Source organism: Euleptes europaea, chromosome 5 (assembly GCF_029931775.1).
Source record: "Euleptes europaea isolate rEulEur1 chromosome 5, rEulEur1.hap1, whole genome shotgun sequence".
NCBI lineage: Eukaryota > Metazoa > Chordata > Lepidosauria > Squamata > Sphaerodactylidae > Euleptes > Euleptes europaea.
In genome coordinates this window covers 31,149,287-31,176,830 of record NC_079316.1, presented here as the reverse complement: position 1 = coordinate 31,176,830, position 27,544 = coordinate 31,149,287, and the positions used below count along the sequence as shown (strand labels likewise).

General features: G+C 45.3%; 2 protein-coding genes across 2 annotated transcripts in view; one reads left to right on the top strand and one right to left on the bottom strand.

Annotated features, from left to right (window-relative positions):
• Positions 1-27,544, bottom strand: part of HLTF (helicase like transcription factor) — a 179,417-nt gene that overhangs the window by 38,948 nt on the left and 112,925 nt on the right. The window lies entirely within an intron of this gene.
• On the top strand, positions 1,504-27,544 carry HPS3 (HPS3 biogenesis of lysosomal organelles complex 2 subunit 1). Its single transcript, XM_056850559.1, has 17 exons — positions 1,504-1,726; positions 3,590-4,084; positions 5,434-5,611; positions 7,006-7,094; positions 8,822-9,014; positions 10,683-10,764; positions 11,580-11,734; positions 12,358-12,463; positions 12,586-12,767; positions 13,592-13,772; positions 15,630-15,860; positions 18,556-18,741; positions 20,179-20,367; positions 22,194-22,301; positions 24,400-24,606; positions 26,639-26,729; positions 27,380-27,544. The coding sequence occupies exons 1-17, from the start codon at positions 1,504-1,506 to the stop codon at positions 27,505-27,507; spliced, it is 3,024 nt and encodes a 1,007-aa protein (XP_056706537.1). The 3' UTR covers positions 27,508-27,544.

Below are 27,544 nucleotides of genomic sequence, written 5' to 3'. Positions count from 1 at the left end.
CGCCTCTTCTGTTCAAACTAACTGACGATCCTCGTTCCCAACCACAGAGTGGCTTTGTGTGAAGGTTTAACCAATAAGGTGCCGAGGCAGGGAGGGAACCTTCTCCTATTGGTTTGCTGTAACCCACTTAGGCCCTGTTTTTGAGCGCCGGGAGTGACGATGAGGGTTGGGGAACCCTAAATTAGCATACGGGGGGGGCGTGCCCGCGTGGTCCTTTCCCGGAAGGCGGAAGTGCCGGGGGCTTGTTTGTTTTGTTGCCGCTGCTGCCTGTGATTTGACACCTTAGCTGGGTTCCAAAGCTGATTTCCTTGGCAGCAGGATCCGCTGACTTCAGCGGGGCTGACTCCCAAGTAAAGGAGTGATCAGTTATGTGTCAAATTGTATTTTTGTTATTTTTATTTTCTTTTTATGTTACTTATAGTTTGTTATGTTTTCCCTGTTTTTATTAAAAAATTAATAAAAATTTTATATATAAAAAAAGTTATGTGTCAAATGACCTGGACCCTAATCCATTATAGTTGACGCTAGAAGGCTTGTTTCTGTGCGATCTTGAGCTCAGTTACCCGGGAGTAAGCTCGAATTAATACAATGAGGTTTGAATCTGAGTAAATGTGCAGATGATCTCGCCGTTGCGTCTTTAAAAGGCTTCTATTTCTGCTGCTGTAGCATAGACTCACACATGAAGCTGCCTTTACACTGAATTTGGTCCATCGAAGTCAGTATTGTCTGCTCTCCAGGATAATTCTTTCATATCACCTACTACCTGGTCCTTGCGGGAGATGAGGGGATTGAACCTGGGACCTTCTGCATGCCAAGCAGATGCTCTACCACTGAGCCACAGCCCCTTACCTCACAGTGTAAGGGAGGGAGGGCTGTGGCTCAGTGGTAGAGCATCTGCTTGGCATGCAGAAGGTCCCGGGTTCAATCCCCGGAATCTCCAGTTAAAGGGACTAGGCAAGGAGGTGATGTGGAAGACCTCTGGCTGAGACTCTGGAGAGTCCGGTCTGACTTTGATGGACCAAGGGTCTGATTCAGCATAAGGCAGCTGCATGTGCTCAAATTTTGATTTGTCACTATGTAATGTAACTCAGCTGTTTACCCTTCTAAAGTCATTGACTTCAATGGACTTGAAGGGCTAATTCTCTGGAGGATTTCGGGGCAATCAACGCAAATCTGCGCGTGACTCCTTCGAAGTAGTCGCTGTGTTCCACGGAGTCTACTCTCAAGAAAACGGGGGCCGGGTGGCAGCCGAGCGTTGCCGCCGCCTCCGGCAGGCTTCACCAGGCGCATCTTTTTTGCAGCGCCGGAGCGCTGGGTATAAATGAAGCGCTTCCCCCGTGCTCCGAGCAAAGCTGCCCCCGCGTGGCCGAAATGCTGCCGCTGTGGGACGCCTCCGCCAGCGGCCAAGGGGCCGGCGCCTCCTTCCAGCTGACCGGCGCGGGGCGGCGCCCTCCGCGGAAGCCGCGCGCTCAGCCCCGGCGGAGGACGGGGCGAGCGGCCGCCATGGTGCAGCTGTACAATTTGCACCCGTTCGGCTCGCAGCAGGTCGTGCCCTGCAAGCAGGAGCCGCAGCTCTTCTGCTGCGGGCGGGACGCGCTCTTGGTGGCGTGCGCGCCTGGCGCGTGCAGGGTGGAAGCCTTCGCCGCGGGCCGCTCGGAGCGGTGCGAGCCGCTGGGCTCCTTCCATACCTTGGGCCGGGTCACGCGGGTGGCGTACAGCGAGGCGGGTGAGTGCGCGCGCTCCGGCGTGACTGCGCCGTCCGCTTCCCCGCGCGCTCCCCTGTCGGTGCAGGGGAGGGTTGGCTTTGGGGGTTTGCGCTTTTCTAGGTGCGCGTCTTTCTCATCCGAATCCCCAGCGCTCGGCAATCAGGCCCCCGTGCGGAGTTTGGAGAATTTGGATTGGGGAGACGGGCATCTGGAGAGCAGCAGATCCAAGACCGAACCTCCCATGCATACATGCGCACGGTTGGTGTGCGTTGAACGAGCAAAGGAGAAAACTAGGGCAAGAGTCCAGTAGCACCTTAAAGACGAACAAAAATATTTTCTGGTAGGGTAGGAGCTTTCGTGAGCCACAGGCTCACGAAAGCTTATACCCTACCAGAAAATATTTTTGTTCGTCTTTAAGGTGCACGAAAGCTCATACCCTGCCAGAAAATATTTTTGTTCGTCTTTAAGGTGCACAAAAGCTCTTACCCTACCAGAAAATATTTTTGTTCGTCTTTAAGGTGCACGAAAGCTCATACCCTGCCAGAAAATATTTTTGTTCGTCTTTAAGGTGCACAAAAGCTCTTACCCTACCAGAAAATATTTTTGTTCGTCTTTAAGGTGCACGAAAACTCTTACCCTGCCAGAAAATATTTTTGTTCGTCTTTAAGGTGCACAAAAGCTCTTACCCTACCAGAAAATATTTTTGTTCGTCTTTAAGGTGCACGAAAGCTCTTACCCTACCAGAAAATATTTTTGTTCGTCTTTAAGGTGCTACTGGACTCTTGCCCTTTTCTACTACTGCAGGCAGACTAACACAGCTACCCACTGTGAGCAGAGGAGAGTCTGCCCTCGAGCGGCAGTGTGTTATAGTGGTCGAGCGTCAGGTTAGGACTGCTGCAGATCCCTGCTCAGCGGTGAAAAGAGCTGAGTGATAGGGACGCCAACCGGAATTGCAGCTCATCTCCGGACTGCAAAGATCCGTTCCCCTGGAGAAAATGGATGCCTTGGAGGGTGGACTCCAAGGGGAGGGGCCCTGGCTCAGTGGTAGAGCATCTGCTTGGCATGCAGAAGGTCCCAGGTTCAAGCCCCACCATCTCCAGTTAAAGGGACTAGGCAAGGAGGTGATGTAAAAGACCTCTGCCTGAGACGCTGGAGAGACGCTGCCAGTCTGAGTAGACAATACTGACTTGGGTGGGCCAAAGGTCTGATTCAGTATAAGGCAGCTTCATGTGTTTATGTGACTCTATGGCATTGTGCCCAACTGAAGTCCTTGTCCTCCCCAGACTCCTTCCCCAAATCTCCAGGAGTTTCCCAACCTGGATCCGGCAACCGCATCCCCCTGCCAGCAGCCAAGGGGTACCTGGCAACCCTATACCTAATGCATAAGTATGTACGGGATTGCACTGAAAGCAGCATAAAAGATCAGAGAATCTCCCATTGTAGGACAGACTCTTGCTTCCAACTGAGCTCTGCAAAGACATGTGACAGCCTTATGCCTTGAATTGCTGTGCTTATTCCTCTCGCTTTCTAACTCTCCTCCTGTCTGACCCACCCTTCAATCTGTGGGTTGTTACAATGCCACAGGACTAGGGTTGCCAGCCAGCTTGTGCAAGAGTTCTAGCTCAAATTCTGTGCTGTATCCAACCAATGTCTGGCGCCTCCATTTAAAAGTTTTCAAGGCAGTATGCGTGGGGAAAGACCTCTCTCAGAGACCATGGAGAATCTATGGCTTCCAGACAGAACAGACCATAGTGAACTAGATGGGCATCGCACGGCTGCTTCTAGTTTACTCTTAGAGATAACCATATTTTTGTTTGTGCTGAGTATATGAATTTATGGAATCTGTAATCCTATAGTTTCAAAATGGACTATTTTTCCCCCAGGTGACTACGTGGTTACTATTGAGGAGAAAAACAAGGCCCTCTTCTTGCGAGCTTACGTGAACTGGAGGTGCCTGTCGGCTGGGAGCTCTCGGGTGTGCGTGCGGATGTTGGGCCACAATCCACACGCTTCCTGTCCTGAAGCTTCTAAAGAGCAGATGTCCATTATAGAGATGCCTCTTTCAGACCCTCCAATATGCTTCTCTTGTTGCCCTCTCAAGGGAGATCTCCTCGTTGGGTGCAAGAATAAGCTGGTCTTGTTCTGCTTGAAGCAACTGGTGGTGAGCCAGGACCTGACTGTATTGGACTTTGAACGCTCCTTGATTTTGCACGTACAGAACGTCACCCCTGCAGAAATTGCCTTTTGTGCTGGGTACGTAGCCATCACAGCAGAACTGGAAGTCCTAATTCTCAAGCTGGAACCGAGTGAGAAAGCGGCGGACAGTAGTGGACCGCATCGCCCTGAATCCATGGTATCAGAAGAAGTTTGCAATGAAAGTAAGTGTGTGTTCAGTATCTCTGGAGCCTGCCTAGTGTTTGGTTCATGAGATCATTTTTCTGGTGTTAGGGAATGGAGAGAGGAGGGGCAACTTGTAAAACCTTTGCTTTGATAAGTTTCAAGAAGAAGAAGAAGAAGGAGTTGGTTTTTATATGCTGACTTTCTCTACCACTTAAGGGAGACTCAAACTGGCTTACTATCACCTTCCCTTCCCCTCCCCACAACAGACACCCTGTGAGGTGGGTGGGGCTGAGAGAGCTCTAAGAGAGCTGTGACTAACCCAAGGTCACCCAACTGGCTTCGTGAGTAGGAGTGGGGAAACAAATCCAGTTCACCAGATTAGCCTCCGCCACTCATGTGGAGAAGTGGGGAATCAAACCCAGTTCTCCAGATCAGACTCCACCACTCTAAACCACCGCTCTTAACCACTACACCACGTTGGCTCTTCTAGTCCACATGATAGCAGAAAATGTTTCTCTGCCAGCCCAACTGCCAACTGTAGCATGAATAGAGTTTAAAGAATACCTGTCCTTGTTGCTGTTCGTGTAATCTGTTGATTTTAGTGGGTTTACGCAGGTTATCTGAACCACAAGCCCGTCTCTTCCTCTTAAATTAGAGCCTTTGAGACAGCCCATTAAGAGATAACAAAGACATCCTTGTTTTCGTTAATACTCTATGGATCTCTATGGAACAAGTGAAAGATAAAGATGTTCTCTAAATACCCAGTTTTCAGTCTAGAAATAAGGTGACAAGGGGGGCGTGGCAGTTTTATAAAATTATGTATGGGATGGAGAAAGCGGCTAGAAGGAATTTCCCCTCCCTTCCCCCCCCCCGCAATTCTAGAATGTGGGGGCACTCCGTGAAGTTGGTGGGCAACAGGTTCAGGATGAACAAAAGAAAGTACAATGTTGAATTCACTGCCATTGGACACTGGGGCCCGTGTGAGCATAGGCGGCTTTAAAAGGGGCTTAGATTCATGGAGGATGGATCCATTGTTGGCGTCTTGCTATACTGACTAAAAGGAACCTCCACATTCAGTGGCAGTAAACCTCTGAATACCAATGCTAGGAAGCAACATCAGGGGAGGCCTTGGCTTCTGTACCTTGATTGTTAGTCATCCAGGGCAACTGGTTGGCCGTTGCTTGAGACAGGATGCTGGACCAGGTGGACTACTGGTCTGATCCAGCAAGTCTCTTCTTATGTTCTTATGAACCTAGCTTATCATCTTATTTAATACTGGCGGCCGCTTACACAGAGCTAACCATAGTTCAAAAGAATAGCATCCTTTTTTTTTACTGTAAAGTATTGTGCCGATTTACGAAACTCACATTTTGTTTTATTATTTAAGGTACGTTAGAAGAAGCAGATTTTTCTCAACAGCCTGACTGCGATGACTTTGTTATCTGTCAGCAGCCCGTGGAGCTTCTTGGGGAAGAAAGTGAGTCATGCGGAATACCAGTTACTCTGGAGTCAACGGGTTTAGTCAGTGAGAATCCGCACTTTCAAATGCAGTACATTCTATACAGGTAAAAGCAATACTGCTTAAAATGTCTGTTTATTGAAACTTGCATACATAGTTAACCAACAGAGCTTTGGCTATGGTTCCGCCTGCTTTCTTTTCCAGTCCATCTGTTCTGAACATGTAGCGGAGCTTATTGTGCTGTATTATAACCAAAGTAGTGGTTTGAGCACTGATACTCTTTCACATGCTGCTTGTGCCCTAGTTGAGGACAGATGGATATGTTTTGGACCAGGGACCACCAAAAGGTTGTTATTTGCTGAACACAATGTTCTTTGGGAGGCATAATAGGAGAGGTGGTCCCGTAGATACCACAGTCCCAGACTATTTAGGGCTTTAAAGGTCAGTATCAATACCTTGAATATGATCTGGTACTCAGTCTGAAGCCAGTATTGCTGGCAGAGCCACAGGTATTATGTGCCTTCCACAGGGTCCCAGTAAGGACCCAAGTCACAGCATTCTGGACCAGCTGAAGTTTCCAGGTAAGGTTCAAGGGCATCCCTGCATACAGCAAGTTACAGTAGACTAATCAGGAGGTGACGGTTGCATGGATCACTGTGGATAGGTCTGGTTAAGGATAGATTGGTTAAGGAAACAAGATTCATTTGATTGTGTGACTCTTGTGCTAAAATTGTAGGTGGAATAGTGCATGGAATATTCTCCTATGGAGAAGCTGTAGGGCAATGAAATCAGGTAACATACTGGAGAAGGGGGTAGCCCACTGCACAGCAGAAGAATGTGTGTTTTACTAGCTTATCCAGTTCCCAGCATCTCTGATGGCAAGACAGGGGAATGCTTTTCCTGTACACCATGAAGAGCCCCAGCCAGCCAAACTATAGACTGTGCTAGGCTAGATGACCCAGTGGTTTAAATCAGTTTTGTGTGTGTATATAGACAACACGCAAACACAGAGTGGCATTCCTTGGGGCCTTTAAACTTCTTCTTTTTCTTAAATTCCCCATTCTTTTACCTGTGTCTTGGGTGCTTCCTTGGATTAAGAGCCCGTTCCTGAAAGGGGGGTGGGCAAAGCTCCTTAGAACCTCACAGAATAAGGTGGCACCTACACTGGCGAAGGCAAGCATGGAAGGGAAAGCCCGCACCGGTGGGGGGGGGGGCATTCCCGGGGGTGGACCTGCCTTTAGGCAGCTTCCACAGCACTTTTGTCCCAGGAATGCCCCCCCTGAGCAGTGGCAGGGCTGCATCACTTTTTTCAGTGGCACAGCCTCGCTGGCTCTATGGGGCATTTTCCCCTTATTTTAATATAGACATTAATTAATGACAGGCTTTTTTTGCCTCTGTGGTGGCTACCGAGGATCCACCCCCACCCCCCCTCAGGAATGGGCTGCCCGGCTGTGTACTGGTTTAACATCCTTTTTTCTCACTCTTCAAATTGTTTTCTAGGCGGTTTGCTCCAGATCTGTCTTCATTTGTCTTCTCCTCTGAAGAATCCAGACTGCATTCTCTTCAGCTGCTACCCATGTATGAGATGGGTATGTTTAAGAACATGCAGTTAATTCATCTTGAATGAGTGCATTCTGAGCATAACGTGTGCCATTTTAATGTATCCTTTGGGGGGGGGGAATGACACTTGTGTAACTAACTTTTATTACCAGAGTTCTTTAGACTGACTTGTAGGTACAGGAAGTCCAAGACAGAGCCTATATCTCTTGAATCAAAATTCATATCCAGTACTCCACAGACCCTTTTTCTGTTCATTTTCTCAGAGGGCCTGTGTATCTGTGTGAATGTGCACTCATGCCTTCTTGCATTCTTCTCCCTGTCAAACATTCGTTGCTTATTTGGTAACAATATATGGTTTTAAGCAAATAAACGGGCCTGGACGTACCTGAATGTACATTTTTAACAAGTGATTTTCTGTTTGCTTTGGAGACCTGATCACTGGCAGAAGAAAATCTTTATGCATGAGCTGAAGGGAGGCAGGCGATAAAGATGAACTTAATATTTAGTGAACTCCATGAACTTGGTGCTTGGTGAGATGGATTCTGCTGTGTCAGAAAACCCCTCTTACTTGCATCCCCTAACCCATAATCTGTTGGTTACTTTAATGTATAGTTTTGTATTTTCTTATTTTATATAGTACCCAAAAATGCACTTGACTGCTTGAAAGATTTAAGTTATCTCTCTTCAGTGTTTTGCCCAATTTCTCCTCCCCCCTCCCCACTCCCGTACAAACAGAGTTTCAGCTCTGGTGATGCTGGGCTGGATTCCACCTAAAAATTCCATGTACGCAAGGGAGGGGGCAGTTTTCACTAAATCCCCTCTTTCTTCAGCAGACCTGGATGGCCCAGCAAGCCCAGTCTTGTCAGATCTCAATACTTAAGCAGGGTTGGCTCTAGTTAGTACTTGGATGGGAGACCACCAAGGAGGTTCAGGGTTGATACACAGAGACGGGCAATGGCAAACCACCTCTGAACCTCTCTTGCCTTGAAAATCTTACGGGGTCGTGATAAACGGGCTGCGACTTGACAGCACTTTCCACCACATCACAGCAGACTTCTGTCTCCCTCACTCACCCAAGCTAATTCTCATAGGTTTCCCTACAAGCAGCATTTTGGGCTGCAGGGGGCGGAGGGAGGTCTAAGCCAATCAGGTGAGGCTGACGGTTGCACGATATCTAGTTGATACTGATTCCTGGTTAGAAAAGTTGGACAGGGTCTTACAGCTGGTACCTTATAGGGGTATTCATGGCTATTATAATAGGGGTATTCATGGCTATTAGTTAAAATGGATACTAGTCATGCTGCATACCTATTCTCTTTAGTATCAGAGGAGCATGCCTATTATATTAGGTGCTGTGGAACACAGGCAGGATGGTGCTGCTGCATTCATCTTGTTGTGGCTTCCTAGAGGCACCTGGTTGGCCACTGTGTGAACAGACTGCTGGACTTGATGGGCCTTGGTCTGATCCAGTAGGGCCTTTCTTATGTTCTTAAGAGAGGTCTTGGGAAAATCACTAGCATGGAGGAGTGGTTAGGAGCAGTGGTCTCTAATCCCCACTCCTCCACATGAAGCCAGCTGGGTGACCTTGGGCCAGTCACAGTTCTCTCTGAACTCTCTCAGCCCCACCAACCTCACGAGGTGCCTGTTGTGGGGAGAGGAAGGGAAGGTGATTGTAAACCAGTTTGATTCTCCTTAAAAGGTAGGGAAAGTCGGCATATAAAAACCAACTCTTTTTTCTTCTTTCTTTTTTTCCTAGGGAGTTCCATGAAAGCTGAGGGAAGAGAGACAACCAAGCGAGAACTGCTGAGTCTTTTCTGTTTCTTCTCTCTGCCTCACGTTGGGTACCTCTATGCAGTCGGCAACTTAGTGGAGCTGATTTCTACGTACCATTATTCAGAGAAGTCCCAGCAGGCGGTTCTGACACCCCAGTTCCTACATGTCATCACAAGGTGGGAAGCTCCACAGTTGGTGTTCTCCATAGTCTTCGCTTAAAGGTCTCAGGATACCACTGATCATGCAGGCAAAGCTTGTCTTCAGGTTATGAATGCCAACACAAGGCTTCTTTAGGCATTCTGGAACTTTAAGAGCTACCTGCAGCGGGACTGTTGGGAGAGGAACAAGGACACTAGGGAGGGGAAAAAAGTTCTATGTGCCCTCAAGGCTTCCGGATGAGGGCTTCTGTGGTTGGGGCCCAGCTTATCCATCACATTGTTCAGCATGTGGACATGTACTGAACTCTAGTAATGCTTCTGCATCCAGATGGTTGCTTGTTCAACAACACTAGTGGCTCATCAGCATCTGCCCCTGTTAGATGCCCTCTGCTCCCTTGTTTGCTACCATCTGGGTGCAATTGAAGCCTTTGGAGCTTGTTGCTGGGGCTGTGGCTCAGTAGTAGAGAATGTTCTTGGCAGGCAGAAGGTATCCCCGGTATCTTTATTGTAAAGTGTCTAGTGGCACGTGATGTGAAAGACCCTTATCTGAATCCCTAGAGAGTTGCTGCCAGTCAGGCATTACTGTCCTTGATAGAACAATTGCCTCTGTCTCGGTGTAAGGCAGATTTATGCATTCAGTTCCTGACCGGGGCCTGTTAGAGCTCCTCTTTGTGGTCACAGCAGAGCTTCCAGAAGGATTATGGCTCCAGGGCTGAGAAGCTTCTGCATCCCCTAAATGTCTGGAAGTCTCTTCATGAGTACACAGGTTGGGTCCAGAATCCCTACTCTTTCTAACATTCACGTGTGACTCATGGGTTTTCCTCAATTTCCAAGCATGCTGTGCCCAGTTTGGATCACAACTGTGGCATACATGAAGAGGCTTCAACCCCCACCTAGAGATGTAAAATTTCCAGAAATTTTGAAGACTTGGAGGAAAAGTAGTTGTTTTTTCTGGGGGAAGGGGAATGGAAATTTGGGGAAAAATTGAAATATATGCAATACTTACTGTCCTGTCAAACCTAAACTATTTTAACAACAAATAAAATTGCAATATCTGATATATATGGAATTTAAAAGTTATAAGTGCCTTAGTTTTACACAAGCAAAATTGCATATAAAAACCAACTCTTCTTCTTCATTTCATTCATTCTAAAAGGGAAAGTATTTCACAGGTGTTTTGTACTCCCCAAAATTTCAAATTTTTCCATTAGAAAAATGTGGGGAGAGATCTTGGGAAAAATGTGGGGGGGACTTTTTTCCATAATTTTTCTGGTCCCCCCCCCCGACATTCACATCTCTACCCCACCCCTAGTTTTCTGACCTGAAACAATCTGGCATGGGGGAGTGCTACTTGGCCTTTTGGGGAAATCTGCAAGTGTACAACAGGGTATCCAACACAAGCCAAATAGTATCCCTCATGACCATTACAACTTGGGAAAGCCCTTTCTCCATATGCACCACGGTATCAATCCAAGTTGGGCACTACGTGCTCAGGAATCGAAGAAAGGCTGGAAGTCGTGTGATAGCTGCACGGGACATGAGCCCTGGAGCCAGTTTGTGTACTCCTTAATGTGTGTCGACACATCCCAGGATGTGCAGAGGACGAGGGGCTGGGGTAGCATCTGCACACAGTAGCATTGTTGCAATTCCAATCTCAAATGTTCTGTCTTCTCCCACACTCCTTAGCAACAACCTGCAGTGCTTTACAGTAAGATGCAGTGCGGTGGCAGCTCGTGATGAAGATCCATACATTGATACAACCCTCAAGGTGGGCTTCTAGGCAAGCTTCAGACTTGGCTATGATTTTCTTACCCCAGCCTTCCTCCTAGGATCTCAGGGCACCATACTCAGTTCCACCCTCTTCCATTTTATCCTTCACCAAAGCCCTGTGAGATAGGTTAATCTGAGAGACCGGAACTAGCCTGATATCAGCCATCGAGCTTCGTGGCTGAGTGCTGAATAGAAACCGGGTACTCCAGTCCCAATACCAACCCTTTAACTACTGCCGCTACACAAGCCCCATGTCTGCATCACTGTAAAACAATTAACTTGGGCTATTCTAGAATTATATTGGAACTTCTTCTGATCAGGGTATGAAAACAGTACTACCCTGATAGCCAAAACAATTTCTAGCTTTGTGCATACCTTGGCTTGGATACACCAAAGCATTTCTGCCTGGCATCCTGGGGTACACCAAGAGCGGGAAAGTGAGAAAGTAGTGCGCCATGGGCAGAAACTCATCTGCAGAAATGCTTCAGTGGATCCAAGCCACTGCTGTGTTTACACTCTGGGCATGGAGTTGCAGGCATATTAGTGGATAAGGACAGTTTGGGGCTGCGTGTGTAAGAAGTCCTTCAGATCTTAATTTCCCCACCCTTAAGAGGTCTATATAGGTGGGCTTGTGATAAGAGTTCTTGGAGGCCAGCCACCTCAGACAAAGATATTTGACAACCAGGGCTGTAAAGTGTTGATAAAAGAATTTCGGAAGCATCTTTAAGCCTGTTATAAAAATTGTGTTCCTTTACCCTAAAGATTCTTGTAGAAGCAGTAAATTTATTTACACAAATTATTTTTCCCCCACAGGCTTGTCCCCCAGCGCAATTAGACGTTTGTACCTTGAGAATGCAGCTCTTTATAGGGCTGAAAGCTATTTCTCATTTCAAGAACCATGTCGTTGTTCTGACAAAGGCAGACACTGAGGACTTTACCGAGAAGAAAAAGCCCTCAAGAAAATTCCTGTAAGTGCCGTAGTCTCTGGGGTTGTGTGGAGACTGGTATGTGACATGAGGAACAGAAAAAAGTTTGTCAGGAGAGGGTGCCTCCAGTCCTCCATTTTAGCTGAAGTTCTTCATGGGGTTAACCAAGTTCCCCCATTCTTGCTAACCTCTTTAATAGCTTTCAAGAAGGAGCTGTTCAAGAGGAGATAACATATCTCATGTTGGCACATTACACTTGCCAACTAGAAAGAATGGCTCCCTTTCTCTTGTAATGAAGAAACGCCGAAAAAGTTTCTTGGCCCACATGATCTTGACACTAGCTGTTCGCTACTTGCTGTATTACAGGCATGCCAATTTCACGTTCCATTGTTAGTGCCTTTGATGCAGTAAAGTGCAGATTGGTTTCCCCTAAACTCTAGATGTTCACATCGTCTTTCCCTACCCTCCTTGGTTCCACTTAGATTGCAAAAAGACCTTGAATTCAAGACAGATGCTTTTCAAATTAATTCTTAACTCATCAAAATTGCAGCAAAAAAACTCTGTGTTCATACTGTTTTAGAAATTATTCAGAAAGCTGCAGTGCTCAATATGATAATTGTAATTAAATGTATATGTTTTTTTTTTGGGGGGGGGGTTGTTTCTAGCTCACGAAAGGCCAACAACCAGCCCAAGATTCCGCCAGAATCTGAACCAGGCTGGAATCTATACATTGTGAAGACAGCTTCAACTCTTCAGCTGTATAGAGAAATGGTATTGTTACTTTGCTTTTTTGATTGTTTACAGAATCTCACTTTGGCGCATTCATGAATAGTGTACAGGCATGTCTGTTGTCTCGGCTGAAGTCTCTTGGTATGTCCCATTTTCTTTTCTAGGTTGACTACAGCAAGAGCTATGAAAATGTGAGAACGGAAAGTTGCATCCACCTTCTCAGCGAGGCTCACTTGTTAGTCAGGACGGCTTTGATGGACCCTGATTTGAAGGAATCGGAAGAGAAGGAACACCTCCTCACAGCATTTCGGGAAAGTTGTGCTCTCCTAGGAGATTGTTATAGCAGGTTTGCATTTAACAAGCTGCATTACTAACATTTGAAAAGGGGACATGTTCCTTCAGCAGCGGGGATGGGAAGTGTACAAAGTGGCCAAATGATTGCTTCTCCTGGAATAAGCCTGCAAGTTCGTGTTTGGTTTACAAACCAAGTTAAACTTCCCTGTTAGGTGAGCATGAAAAAGTAATCACCTCCTGTCATATTCCAGCTTTGCAGGTGAACAACCTAAACAAAGTGGCACAGACTGAATCTGTTACAACCAGAAATGCCCCCCCCCAAAGAATAAAGAAGTTGCCCGTTGTCCCAAGGTGCCATCGATGCCCCAGTCAGATGGCGCCTCATTTGCTTGAAAGATGAATCCAGCAGCTGCTGGTGTTCCATTGTTAGCAGCCCTTGCGGCTCCAGTTTTTGAATGATCCATAAGGTTAATCACCATTGGGCAAGCTATGAGCTTTACCTGATGTTGCTGGAAGTTCAGTGTTCAGAGCACTAGTGGTTTGTTGGTTTTTACATTTAATTTTCAAGTATGCAAGGGCCCATATTAGAACCATAGCATGGGGAAGGAGTGTTTTATTCTCCCAACCTGAAATGATACTGTGGACTTGGTGTTTCCTTGAAGAGGACATCTGAATTAAGCCACAGTGTGCTTCAAAACTGCTTATAAATATCACTGGGAGCTTCCTACATTGCAAGATGTTTTGGCTCAATAGCTTGAAAATTATGAGAACAAGTCTGATACTGAGAAGCCTCTTTATACATCACTTGCTTTTCTAGCAAATAGACTTCTTTGAGTCTGTTTATCGTTGTTTGTTCACTGACTTCTGTACTTTCAGGTTCGATACCAAAGATTTCCACCTTGCGCTTCCTTACTACAAGATGTCTGGTCTATCCATGACTGAAGTTTTGAAGAGGGTAGATTTGAGCTGTGATATTGAAGCACACAAGTACGGAAAGGGGTTTATATTTTACTTGCAACATGTCCTTTATGAAGACACAAATGAGGAGCTGAGTGAAGTAAGCAAATAGATTTTCTTGTCTCACTTTTTCCCCTATGAGAAGTGACTTGCTTGTGTTCCACTACTTTCTTCATCCTGCAGTGGCCCATTTGTGTGAGCAATCATGTCTCAGAAGCTTAGGGGTCTTAGCCAGAGGCGGATCTACTGTGAAACTAATAAAGCTTAAGCTTCCGGGCCCCTAATCCTGGAGGGGCCCCCTGAAGCAACTTTTTTTTAATGAGTGAATTTCTCAACAAAATTGATGGAGTTTTTTAGTGATCGAATCATAAGCCAATGCGTTGAAGTATTTAATATTGACCTTAGAATATCCTCTAATGCCCATTTCATGTGGCTTCAAAATGTCCCTGTAATTGGTCAAATTTCAAAATTTTCTCGGGGGTTTGCAGCGCCCGAACCCCCAGCTGAATGGGCTCTCTGAGCTCACCAGAATCTATTCATAGCCTACATTTTGGCAGCTGGATCCTCAAATCCTTCACTGGTGCACAGCTTAATAGTTCTATAGTTTTATTTAATCACTGTATGGCCCATTTTCAATGACTCCACCCCACCACCCTGTTCTCCGCCACTTGGGCCTTGAGGTCCTTGCAAGGGCAGCAAGGCCCTTTGGACCTTGTTGGATATTGCCCTACTGTTGCTGGTTGTAAAGGGGCCCCCATAACAGTTCAAGCTTCAGGGCCTCAAAAATGTAGGTCCCCCACTGGTCTTAGCTGTGTTATCTTTGGTCTCCAGAGTGCAGCTTAGAGGACAGTTGTCAGGTACCTAGCTGTGTGTGTTCATGGGAATAAAGTCGCTTCGTGGCTATGAAAGTTGCCCCAAAATTAGCTTCTGATTTTTTAAAAAATCTCGGAGAGCTCCATTTACATCTGTACGTGTGCTATTTTACATTCCTTTCACAATTGCACCCCTTTTCTTCCTATGAGATGGCAAAAGAAAGTTTCAGCCCATTTGCCTGGACTGATTTAAATATTAAAAATACAAAGGTACATACACCCTTGCCCTGTTTTGGAAGGTCCAGGCTAACCTGAGCTTGTCAGGTCTCAAAAGCTAAGCAGGGTCGGCCCTGGTTAGGATTTGGATGGGAGACCACCAAGGAATTCTGGTGCTGCTATGCAGAGGAAGGAATTGGAAACCACCTCTGTTAGTCTGTTGCCTTGAAAACCTTAAAGGGTTGCCATAAATCAGCTGTAACTTGATGGCACTTTATACACACACACACACACAAGACAGAGGAAAAGATGCTGATCTGTTACATAGTACCTCTAGGTGGGTGTTGTAGTTCGCATCTCATGCATCACACAAGTCTAAATTCCCCAATTCAGACTCTCATCTGAGTTATGAATTGGATAAGTGCAGGATAGCTTGTGTAAGTCTGTCCTATCCCTAAAGTGAGGATAATAATAATACCATTCTACTATAAAGACTGCTGCAATACTGTATATGGAGTACTTTGAGCAGTTATAAATAAAAGCTTTATAGCTATTAAATTTTGTACAAGTGAAAAGGGTTAGTGTCCCCATATCTTGGAAAGCTGAAAGTGGCTTACCTGTGACTTCCCAGTAACTAGATGGTGAAAGCCATCTTTCAAACTGAACTTCTCAGTCAAGAGTATCCCATTTTAAGGTTTTTTTTCCTGTCAAAGCCCAACTCTAATGAGCCAAATAAATAGGTTCACTTCTGTATTTTTAATGTGTGTGTGATTTTTTTTTTTTTTTTTTTTTTGCCAGTTGTTAATCTTTGTGCACTGGTACCACCCCTGAAGAGCTTTGGTTGAATGGCTCAGAAAGTTTAGACGAGAGGGGTGCTTGTGGGTGAAACAAAAACATCGTCGGCGTTCAATGTCGCTTTCTTCTACCAGGACGTGGCAGCAAAAGTACTCCAAATATTCTACCTTGCTGAGCCGAACCAGATGCCCCACGTCGTCTGCAGTCCTTGCACCAAAAACATATGTCCTAAAATGGCGATGGAGTATCTGGAGAAGGTGGAGATGTTGGTGCCGTCAGTGGTGGTGACCCTCTGCAAATCTTCTCTGGCTCTGAAGATGGGAGATCAAGACAGATGCCAGAAGGAACTGGACAGCTATGCAGAGGTACAGGCTGCTGATCAAACAGTTCCCCTTTGGGAGTGAAGCTTGATCCCTCTATGCAAAGTAATTCCCAACAGAGGGAGCCAACGCTCATGTATTGAAAGCCTTCTGTTACCATTTCACTGTTAAGAGTCCATGGAAGGTTTTTTTTTTTAATCCTCCAGCCACTTTTCTCCTACTCCCTTCTTGTGGAACACAGTCTGGGTATTGTGCTGTCTATCTGTGACTCAAGGGATCTGCTTTTCTATATCCTTTCCCAGAGGTCTTCTTCTACAGGCAAAGAGATGGGAAGGAAGTAAAGGGCTTAAGCTAGTGGTGGTGGTGAAATTGGGGGAAGGGAGATTCTCTGTTTTGTTTAACAGAAAGTAAACAAGTTATTAGTGTGTGGAACAACCACATACTTTTCCATAACATAAGAACATAAGAAAAGCCATGCTGGCTCAGACCAAGATCCATCAAATCCAGCAGTCTGTTCATACAGTGGCCAACCAGGTCCCTCTAGGAAGCCCACAAACAAGACAACTGCAGCAGCATTATCCTGCCTGTGTTCCACAACACCTAATATAATAGGCATGGCTCTGATACTGGAGAGACTAGGTGTGCATCGTGACTAGTATCCATTTTTACTAGCCAAACATGTCATGGCAGTCTCTGTTTACCAGCATTTGTTTGGCTTCCCTCACTTCTGTCTATAGCTGTCTATACATGTTATGTCTGCAAGATCCACTCTATTGGACTGGAAGCTCTTAACGTCTGTGCAAAAGCTTGGTGGAGTGCTGTCTTTGTAGTGTGGTTGGGGTGGTGCATATAGGACATTTCCATTCACCAAGGCTAAGCAGGCAAATAGGCCGTGGAATTGTTTATTTCCCCCCCCCTTCCCCCACTACAGCATCATTGAAAGTGATCGTGGTTTACCAATTTTACCTATGGAGAGAAACCACAGATTTCAGATCTAGATGAAGTTTGCACACTGTTTAGCTCTAACTATATATTATCATTGGTTCTGATGCAATAGAGAACCATAGTTAACAGGGTTGTTTCAGAGGGTAGCCGTGTTAGTCAGCAGTAGAACAGTTAGATTCAAGGGCAGCAGCACCTTCAAGATCAATGAGAGTTTCAGAGTATACGTTTTCAAGAGACAAAACTCCCTTCGTCAGACATGAATAGGGATGGTGATTGCTTGAGTCTTTTTTTTTTTATCCTAGTCAGAAGGTGGGAGGGGTGTTGCAAAGAATTCTTGTAAAGTTAATTCACAAATTCAGAACAGTAGACCCCCGGACTGAACAGGGGTGTAGGATTCCTGCCTCACTACAGATTCTAATTTTCTGCCCCCAAGCATTTTCCCTCTTCTCTCATCAAGCTGATTATAATATGCATTGTCCCTTTGCATCCTTTGCAAGCATTCTTTACAACACCCCTCCCACCTTCTGATTGGGAGGAAAAGACTCCATTCCTACTTGTGTCTGAGGAAGGGAGCTTTGCCTCATGAAAGCTACTGGACTCGAATCTAATAGCAGGGGAAATTGTGCTCCAAAGGGGAGGGAGATATACAAGCCTGCTCCTATTTTGTGGTTAAGAAATAATGAAAGTTTTATCTGTGCTGACCTGCAGAGATGGCTATAATGTAGGTATCCTGAGTTACCAGTTCTGTGAACAGATGAGCTGACTTCAGTCTTGTGTGATTTCCTCCTTCTCTCCCCCCAAAGTCTTTCCCTATGTTTTAAACATACCAAGCAGGAGTGAATAGTCATGACTCCTCCTCATGGTAGATTAATCTGTGTTAAGTAAATCTGAATATGCACTTGCTTGAGGACATAAGAAGTGCCTTAGTGAATCAGATCAATCTCCACTTAGTCCAGTGTTCTTTTCAAGGTGCAAAGCAACCAGCTGGTGCTCAGTGGTCATGGGGAAACTGGCCATTATCCACCACTACTAGACGTTGGCCTCTTTTCTGCCTGTTTCTGTTGCAGCCGCAGTTCAGGAAAGTTTGCCGAGAGCCCCACACATAGAAAAGCCTTTGTATCTTCCCCAAACAGCCTCTCTCCTGCACAACTTCACACATAGTGGGTCTTCTGGATCAGGGCTGCTATGGGTAAGAATTCTGAATCAAGGCACTGACAACAAGGGAATGTGAGAAAGTGGAAAGATCTCGGATTGTCAAGGAATGTAAACAACCAGTATAAGTCAGGGGTGTCAAACACAAGGTCTGAGGGTCGGATCCGGTCCCTTGAGAGCTCTTATTCAGCCTGTGAGCCAGCCGAGGCAGTCACCACCCCCCACTCTCAATCTGGCCTGGCGAGGCATGACCCCGCCCGACCAAGTGACATTTAGGTCATATCCGGCCCTCATAACAATTGAGTTCGACACCCCTGGTATAAGTGTTGTTTGTAGTGATTCTCTCAGGGCTGGTTGACCCCTGGCTCTTTTAAACTTGTTTTGAGAATGCCAATGGGCAAATAAATGTGTAACATCTCTTATAAATGGAATTGATTCCCTCCAATGGGCATTAACATGGGAGTTCTTTCCAGGTCTTTATTTACATATTTATCTAGAGGAAATTCGGGCATTTCATGTTTCGTGAACCGTGCATTTTCCTCGGGTGGTTTTTCGGTGGACTTCAAACCTTCTTTCATTTAAAGTGAAACAGGGAAGAAGCCAAAATCTAGGCCAGCTTTTCATTTGTTCTTGTTGTTTGCAGATGATCCAGGTGTGTGGTTTTATTGTGGAGCCAAGACTCCTGAGGCAGCAAATTAAAGGGCAGATCAGTCCAACCGAACTCGCTGTCCACCTGCGGGAGACGAGACCTGGATTTCTCGTGGCTTCAGTATTGGCTTTACACGAGAACAGTAAAATGGAATTGGAAGAAGCAGACTCTTACATCAAGGTCAGCTATTTGGCATTTTTGCTGCTTTTATGGTTGGATCTTCCAAAATAGCACCGTTCCCATTCCTTGACTTCATAATTAGAGGGCAAGAAACGACATAAAAGTTTGAGTCATTCTTTTCATACCAGTCCTGAAATAGCAAGAGGGATAACTTCAATGAGTGCAGTTCACTCCCTTTTTAGTTTGGAGTTGAACCCAAAGAGCTGACTCTCTATGGCAGTGGTTCTCAAGCTTTAGCAACCCAGGTAAAACACACCTTTTGAGAGCTGGAAGGTTCCCTGCTTCAAGCACTGATGTGCTTGTGTAGCACAGGACCCAAGACTGAATGGCTTGGATCGGTGTGCACTGTGGTACTTCTCTCTGGACAAGCTGTGCCTTATGTATTGGAAGAACTGCGCAGATGGGCTGCACCAGCAAAGGTGTAAACAAAACAAAAGGTGCACACACAAAATCTTCAAATATGTAAACAGTATTTAGTCAATGATCCCAATGTGTTTTGCATCAAAACGCTTCCTCGGGGATCAAACCTTCCTTTCAACAACAGCTCAAGTTTCTCAAACAGCAACCAATTGCAAACTCATTGGGATCATCAAGTAAATACTGTTTACATATTTGAAGGTTTTTTTGTGTGCACCTTTTGATTTCTTTACAAGCTGTGTCTAATCATTCCTCAGTATATCCTCATGAACATGTATACCCGATATGTGAACAGAGCGTTTGTGGTTTTGGTGGCAGCAATTCCCATGATTGTGGAGAATGGAAGACATGTCACTGCAGTGATGAGAGTTGCATCTAGTTGGGTTTGCTTGTTAAAGTGGGCCATGTAGATTCCTATTTGGCGTCAGTCAGGGCTTATTTTCTTCTGGGTTGTGGCCCATATATGTATACCAGTGTATAATTCAGCACGATCCCACTTAATTTCAATCTTGATCTCATGGAAGAGCTGATAACGGTGCTTTTGAAACAGTCTACCCCAGTGGCTTACATCCCCCTGTTAGAACGATTCAGACCCCACTGGGATCCACACATTGGGTTGGATCCCACTGATCATTTCCATGAGCAAAGGGGGGTACCAATTGATCCCTCCTACAGCAAGCCTCCAATTTCCACTTCCTGCTGTTCTTGGGGGGGAGCTCCTCTGTCTCTCAGGAGCAGCATTTTGAGGGGTCTTTTGTGCTGCATGCAACAAGAGGGGGTGGGAATGCAGAAAAATTGTGCTCTACTGGTAGAAGTCCTTCTGTCAGTGAAGAGTTTTGGCAGGCTCAAGCCACTGGTACAAATCATTCTGTATCCTGCACATGTTAGATTTCTGTGTGTTTCCCCCCTCCTGTGTGCTGTCCCTGTGCTGTGTTTTATTTACAAGAACACTTCAACAGTTAAATGTTCTTCTGGGAGTAGACCCTTGATGTCTTTCCTTTCTGCTGCTTTGGAAAGCAGATGCTGAGTGCCAAGGATGGAGACGGTGTTCCCCAGCTCTTGGTGGACTTCTGGGAAGCTCTCCTTGTAGCTTGTTTCCAGGAAGAAGTTGTGCAGGAACTGCAGTTTAAACTTGCTTCACAGTATATTAGGAGGCTGGGCAGGAAGCAGCTTCCCAATACTAAGCCGCTGAAAACCACAGAAGATCTGGTAAGGTGCCATTTGTATTGAACTACCTGCAAAATGCTTACCAAAAGCAGAAGAGTTCTTATTCAAAACCCTCTTGCACTGACGCTTGAATTTTCCCTGAGCCATGCTGTCATTTGAAACAAATAATCTGCAAAAAAAAAGCTTCTTTTTTAATGGATTTTTAAGTAGATGCTTTTAACAAGTTATCCAAATTCTTTGCTAGGGAAAACCAAATTCTGTAACACAAATCCTGTAAATTACAGGGGTAATTTCTCCTCTTCTAGATGGGCGGCTGCATGCAGGAGGAGATCCCGGCAAGGTTTAGGGGAATACTTTTTTTCAGTTCTCCTTGGCTTGAAGGGCAAAGGTCTGCATGCATCTCAGGTTGCAAGGAAAGTGTGGCGGAAACCAGAGTACGCTCATTTTTTATAACTTCTGTTTCTTCTAGTGACGATGAAATATAAGAAATTGTGCCCCCCAACATTATTCTTGCCCACACAAAACACGGCTTTGCTTACGTTTAGGGTTTGACTGAATGCATTGACACCAGGCATTGCTCACACATTTTTTTCAAGCTTGATTTTACAGACCACAGGGGCTAGAATCTTGCTTTACTCTTATTGCAAACTGTGATTGAAAGAAGCACTCAGTGCTCAGTCCCGTGTACGTAGAGTGTATATTCAGAAGCACAGGGTACACAGAGTCTTTGGCCTTAATAATGGTGCACCTAAAGGACAAAACTCCCAACGCATAGTTCTAAAATACGTTTTTCCCCCATTATTGTACCTTTATAAAAGGAACCAAGGAAAGTCAGAATTTTTTTTAAATGCCCTTGATACAAACCACAGCTAACTTGGAGGGCTGAGCAGTGTAAACAGCATTAAGTACATTAAGTAAGGTAAAGGTCCCCTGTGCAAGCACTGGGTCATTCCTGACCCATGGGGTGACGTCACATCCCGACGTTCCCAAGGCAGACTTTGTTTGCGGGGTGGTTTGCCAGTGCCTTCCCCAGTCATCTTCCCTTTACCCCCAGCAAGCTGGGTCCTCATTTCACCGACCTTGGAAGGATGGAAGGCTGAGTCAACCTTGAGCTGGCTACCTGGAGCCGACTTCCGTCGGGATCGAACTCAGGTCGTGAGCAGAGCTTTTGACTACAGTACTGCAGCTTAACACTCTGCAGCACGGGGCTCCTGTAAACAGCATTACTTCACCCTAGATTTAGCTTTGCATAGCTCAGGACGGAAGTTGGAGTTGAACCAGAACCTTCGTCTGTTTGGCTTCATTTTTGATCTGCTGTTCTCACAGCAACTCAGTAGCCCACTGCTGTTACCTGTATTGGGTTTAGAAAACAAAATGGCCGGAGCAATACTGGCATCTGCTTCACTCCAGTGCCACTTAAAAAAAAAAAAACCCAACCTCTAGGGTGGGGACACTCTGCAGCTGCCCTCACACTTGCCCTGAAGGTGGCGCTTTTTCAGAGTACTGCATAAAAGATCAAATTCAAGAGGACTTGGTATTCATCCCAAGGGATTAAATGTCTTTTCAAAGCTCTTCAGATGTTTGTGAGCAATGACGAATACCTGCAGGGCTGCCGCTGGACATGTTTTTCCTTTTTCTGAGACACATTTGGCTCTCAAAAGTGGCTAAACTGCTTTATTTCTTTAGAAACATTTCTGACTAGGGAAGGGCTTGTGTCAAACTCTAGACAATAGTTAAAGTTTTCTTCAGTGTAATTTGCTTTACTGGAATTTTTAAATGGGATTTGGAAATGAAACTTCAAATTACCTGTACTATGGAAAGGTCTCTGCAGGTTTCTTTTATCCTTTCTGGGTTGTTGTCTTTTTCAGATAAATTCCTGTAGTCATTATGGGCTTATTTTTCCTTGGGTTACATTCATGATGTCATTAGCACCTCCTTCGGAGCAGAACTCTTCTGAGGACCTTTCAAAATTACAGGTATGACTGGGTTTTTTCCATCTTATTCTCTGTAGTTCATCCTCTCAATTGCACGAATAGAGGCAGACTCTGTGTGTGTGTGTGTGTGTGTGTGTGTGTGTGTTAAGCTTTGTTTTTGGCAAGACACCATACCTCACCTGTGAGGATTTGTGGTTTACACAGCACCTGGTTTAAACTGGGCTGCTTCCCATCCAAAGCAGCCATGCACGCGTAGCACGGCAGCATGGTAAAGTGGTTAGGAGCGGCGGACACTAATCTGGAGAACCGGGTTTGATTCCCCACCCCTTCACATGAGCAGCAGACTCTCCTCTGGTGAACTGGGTTGGTGTCCCCACTCCTACACATAAAGCCAGCTGGGTGACCTTGGGCTAGTCACAGCTCCGAGCTCTCTCAGCCCCACCTACCTCACAAGGTGTCTGTTGTGGGGAGAGGAAGGGAAGGAGGTTGTAAACTGGTTTGATTCTCCTTTAAAAGGTAGAGGAAATCGGCATACAAAAACCAACTCTTCTTCTTCAGGGTATCACCTGCCCCTGTAGCTGCTTTCTGCTTTTTTACTATCTTGCTTAAGCTGGGCTGCTGTCCATACAAAGCTCCACAGCTGATTTCTTCTGTCTCAGCAGCCTCACCTTTTAAATCGGGCCCCAATATCTGCAAGGTAGGGGAATGGGATTGACTTGCGTGACATGAAGGTAGCCACGCAATCGGTTTCTCATCGGAAGCCGTGCTGCTGAGCTGAACTTGGCATCCTGTAAGGGCCCTGGCTGACTCTTAAATGGCCAGAGGAGATGTGATTAATTATTAAGTGGGTTAGTGGCAGTTTTGAGAGGTATATGTGGATGTTCTAAAACACTGTGTGTTTAAATCTCTGGTTTTTACCTCCCCCTGTCTGACATGTATAAGAAGCTGCTTGAGGCATGCAACTGATACATGGAGGAAGAAGAAGAAGCTTCCTTTTGACTGAACTGACGCAGGAACTTCCTAGATCCCTTTTGACCTTTGTACAACTGCATTCTTTAATTCCAGCTCCTTGAAAATAAGACCAGGGACAAATATCCAACTGACTTCCACTTAAGGGGGCTGTGTTATCAGGCTGAAAGTTTCCTGGCATGCTGCAACTGAAACTCCTCTCTTGACTACTTATTTGTGCAAAAAAAACAAACACCATTATTATTTTTTGGTGCTGTTTGACCAGGCAGAAATAAGAGTTTAATTGGACTCTAAACTAGGTGATTGAAATAATATTGACAAGTAACAACTGAGTGAGGGGGGGGGAACCCTGGGGAACAATTTAAGATCAGTCTTGAATATGGACATGACACGGCTCCCCTCAGACTTCCAGTAAACAAACCAAAGACGAAACTGCATTTTCAGCACCCTGCTTCTTACTGATGTTAATTAGCTCAGCTCTACCTTTTGTAACTTCGTACTGCACCTTATCTTGTCGATCTTGCCACTCGATTCTGTGTTTATCCTACTTTGCCTGTGTGACAGCAGTTAGTAGTAGCCCACACTCACTTTGAGTGAATGGATTACCGTTTGGATCAGATCTTGTTATGAAGAAAAGCTGGTTAAAACTCCCCCCCCCTTTTTTTTCTGTTGTGGATATAAATGCATTGGCCTAATGGGTGTTGCTAGGAAAAGTTGAGGGCAGCAGGAAAATAGGAAGACCCAACAAGAGATGGATTGACTCAATAAAGGAAGCCACAGCCTTCAGTTTGCAATATCTGAGCAAGGCTGTCAAAGATAGGACATTTTGGAGAACTTTCATTCATAGGGTCGCCATGAGTTGGAAGCGACTTGACTGCACTTACACACACAATCGGTGTACATATTGTGCATCTGATGGAAATGAGCTCTGTTTCACAAAAGCTGATGCTGGCATAAGTTTTATTGGTCTTAAAGGTGCCTCTGGACTCCTCTTTTATGTTCTGCTTCATCTGTTTTACTGCTTAAGAACTGATTATATTTTTCCTTCAGCGATAACTGCCTTGTAAGATTCATTTTTCAACAGCGGGTGTATTCAGTTACTCCTACAGCTCTGAAGTTCTTTCCCCTCGTGTCAGACATGCCTGGTCATTTTTCTCCTACCCTTTCTCAGTCTCTCTTATGCAGTCCACACATCAATATAACTCCCGTTCTGTCATTTCTGGAAACCCTTCCCGACGAGACCATTTCCGGTCTAAGCATCCACATTCTTTGCAATACTCGGTTAGGGCAGTACGAGACAGCGATCAACAAGCTCTTGGAGAGGTGCCCTGAAGCGGTCATCCCTTATGCCCAGCATGAGTTGAAAGATGAGCATCAGGTGAGCTGTGATACTGTATTTCAGCCTTTACTTTGTTCTCCATTGCCTTAATTAATTACCTAATGCTCATGGACCACAGCAGGTTTGCGCTCTGTTGAATGTCCTGAAGTAACGTGCTCTGTTTCTCATACTTGTGCTTTCAGTAGACATCTACTGACTTTTTCAGGGTATTTTCCTGAATGATCAAGGATATGAAAGGTATACTGAATGCTGTGCAAAGCATTCTTCTTTGTTGTGATCTGTTGGGAGGGTGAAATAGGTGTACTTTCCAGAACACCTTGAAGCCAGTCTTATTTCTGTAAGAATGGAATGAAAGTGGGCAAAGGCGCACACCGCTGTCGACCAGTCAAGGCAGAAGTAGTGGTCCCCTGGAAACAGATTTGGGAACCTGAGTCTCAGCTATATAGCCACACAGAGGCATGGCAGGGAGCACACGTGTTTGTCGCATCACGAGGAAATGCAGCTGGTGAGGAGCTTGACTCCTGGAGCAAAGAGGGAAGCTCGATCCACATGCTGTTATGTCTGGCACTGGTCAAAGCTTTAAATGGCGCCTGATGCCTTAGTTAAAATCCATGCGTCATTGGCTATTGAGCTATTGTAATCATACACCTCCCAGACATTCCTGTCCGGACAGGAAAATGGAAGCCATGAACAATTACAATAGTGTGATATCCAATGACGTGGATTCTACCAAAGGTCACGTAGCGCTTAAGGCTTTGAATTGTGCCCTCTTTGAACAGCTGGTCTAATTCTGACTTCAGTCTTCTAAGTGCCACAGCATTTTTGTTTGTTTGTTTCAAGCTAATAAAGCTCCTGCTCTCTTGGAAAGTGACATAGTTCGCATATGTGTCAATTGTTGTCTTTCTTGTTGATGGGTATTTTGCTCCATCTGCACCATTGCAGGCTGGGCTACAAGTATACTTTGCACAAGTGTGAGATTCAATAACTGAATGTTGAATTTAGCATCCTAAATGTAAGGTTGGGGAGCAGGTTTTTAGCCCTTAGAACTAAGGGGGTGTTGGTAACATGTACTGATCTCAGAAGTGTTGGGGGGGGGGGGAGATTTCCAATGGTCATAATCTGTGCAGGTCATTGAATCCAGGTTTCTTTGTCACACTTTTCCATCTGTCCATGAAATGATTCTGCCATCACCCAAGTGGTTTTGCTTTATTTCCCTTCTGGAATCTAGTGGCACAGTGTGGTGTAGGGGTTAGAGTGTCATATTGAGATCTGGGGGAACAAGGTTTGAACCACCAGTGTGCCATAGAAACTTCCTGGGTGACCTTGGGCCAGTTATAACTTTCAGCCTAATCTACCATACAGGGGTGTTGTAGTATAAAAAGGAGTAGTCTGATGTAAGCGGCTTTAGGTCCCCATTGGGGAGAAAAGCGGTGTAGAAATGAAGTAAATATTCTTATTAGATGCAGAGGTTAATAAACAATCTTGTCATGGGATCTGTTACAACTACAAAAATATTCTAGGCTATTCAAGGCTGTTTAGGACTCTGTTTTTTATGATGTTTTTGCTTTTTTGAATTGTGTACTAAGTAGAGAGATTTCATATGCAATGTGTATATTTGGGAAGCAAGTACATGTGTGAATTTACAGAGTGAGTATCCCTTATCATTTGGGACTAGAAGGGTTTTGGATTTTAGAATTTTTCACATCTTGGAATATTTGCATATACATAATGAGATATCTTGGGGATGGGACCCAGGTTTAAACACGAAATTCATTTATGTTTTATACACACCTTATACACATAGCCTGAAGGTAATTGTATACAATATTTTTAGTGATTTTATTCATGTGGGGCAACGTGGGGAACCTGCTGTTGGCGTGACCGGCCTGCGCATGTTCCATTTTATTACCCTTTCTGGGCGCTCAAAACATTTTGGATTTGGGATCATTTGGGATATCGAATTTCCAAATAAGGGATACTCAACCTGTACTCCCAAGTGACCATGCATAGGGTTGCAAGTATTGATGGCTGCTCACACTGACTTTCTCTTTGGAACTTCTTTGTGACTTAGGCTCTCTGGTGGAAAAAACTCCTTCCTGAGCTCTGTAGAAGAACCAGACACGCTGGAGGCAACTATCCTGTCCTCCTGTCTTCTCTGAAAGGTAAGGAATGGTGTGTTTTTTTTACAGCTTTTTGCATGTGATGGTGTTCTACAGGGCATTTAAAAGCCTTTTGAAGTACAGGGGGATGCTGCAGATGACTGGAACTTCAATGATTATATTGACATAAAAATATAAGGAAGGCCATGCTGGGTCAGACCAGAGTCCAACAAGTCCAGCAGTCTGTTCACACAGTGGACAACCAGGTGCCTCTAGGAAGTCCCCAAACAAGACAACTGCAGCAGCATTATCCTGCCTGTGTTCCATAGCACCCAATATAATAGGCACGCTCCTCTGATTCTGGAGAGAATAGGTTTGCTTCATAACTAGTATCCATTTTTACTAGTAGCCATGAATAGCCCTTTCCTCCATGAACATGTCCACTCCCATCTTAGAACCTTCCAAGTTGGCAGGCATCACCACATCCTGGGGCAGGGAGTTCCACAATTCAGCTATGCATTGTGTGAAGAAATACTTCCTTTATCTGTTTAGAACCTCTCACCCTCCATTATAGGATGCTGGGTTTGTGCCTCAGGGTGAGCCATCTGCCTAAGCACAGTATTTTTTTGGGTGGGGGGGAACTATTAGAATCTTGGTAGGAATGAGTTTTCATGCTTCATGGGTGTGTGTGCATGTTGGTCTGCTTCTTACAGAAACATTATCAGTCCTTGCCGTGGAACTGGAACTGAGGGACTTCCTAAATGTTCTGCCAGAAGATGGCAATGCAGCTTTTTTCCTGCCACACCTCCTTCAGTGCAGCAGGAGAAGACAGGTGACCTGAAGGCCACAAGAAGCTGTGTGGGACCTTCAAGGAACTT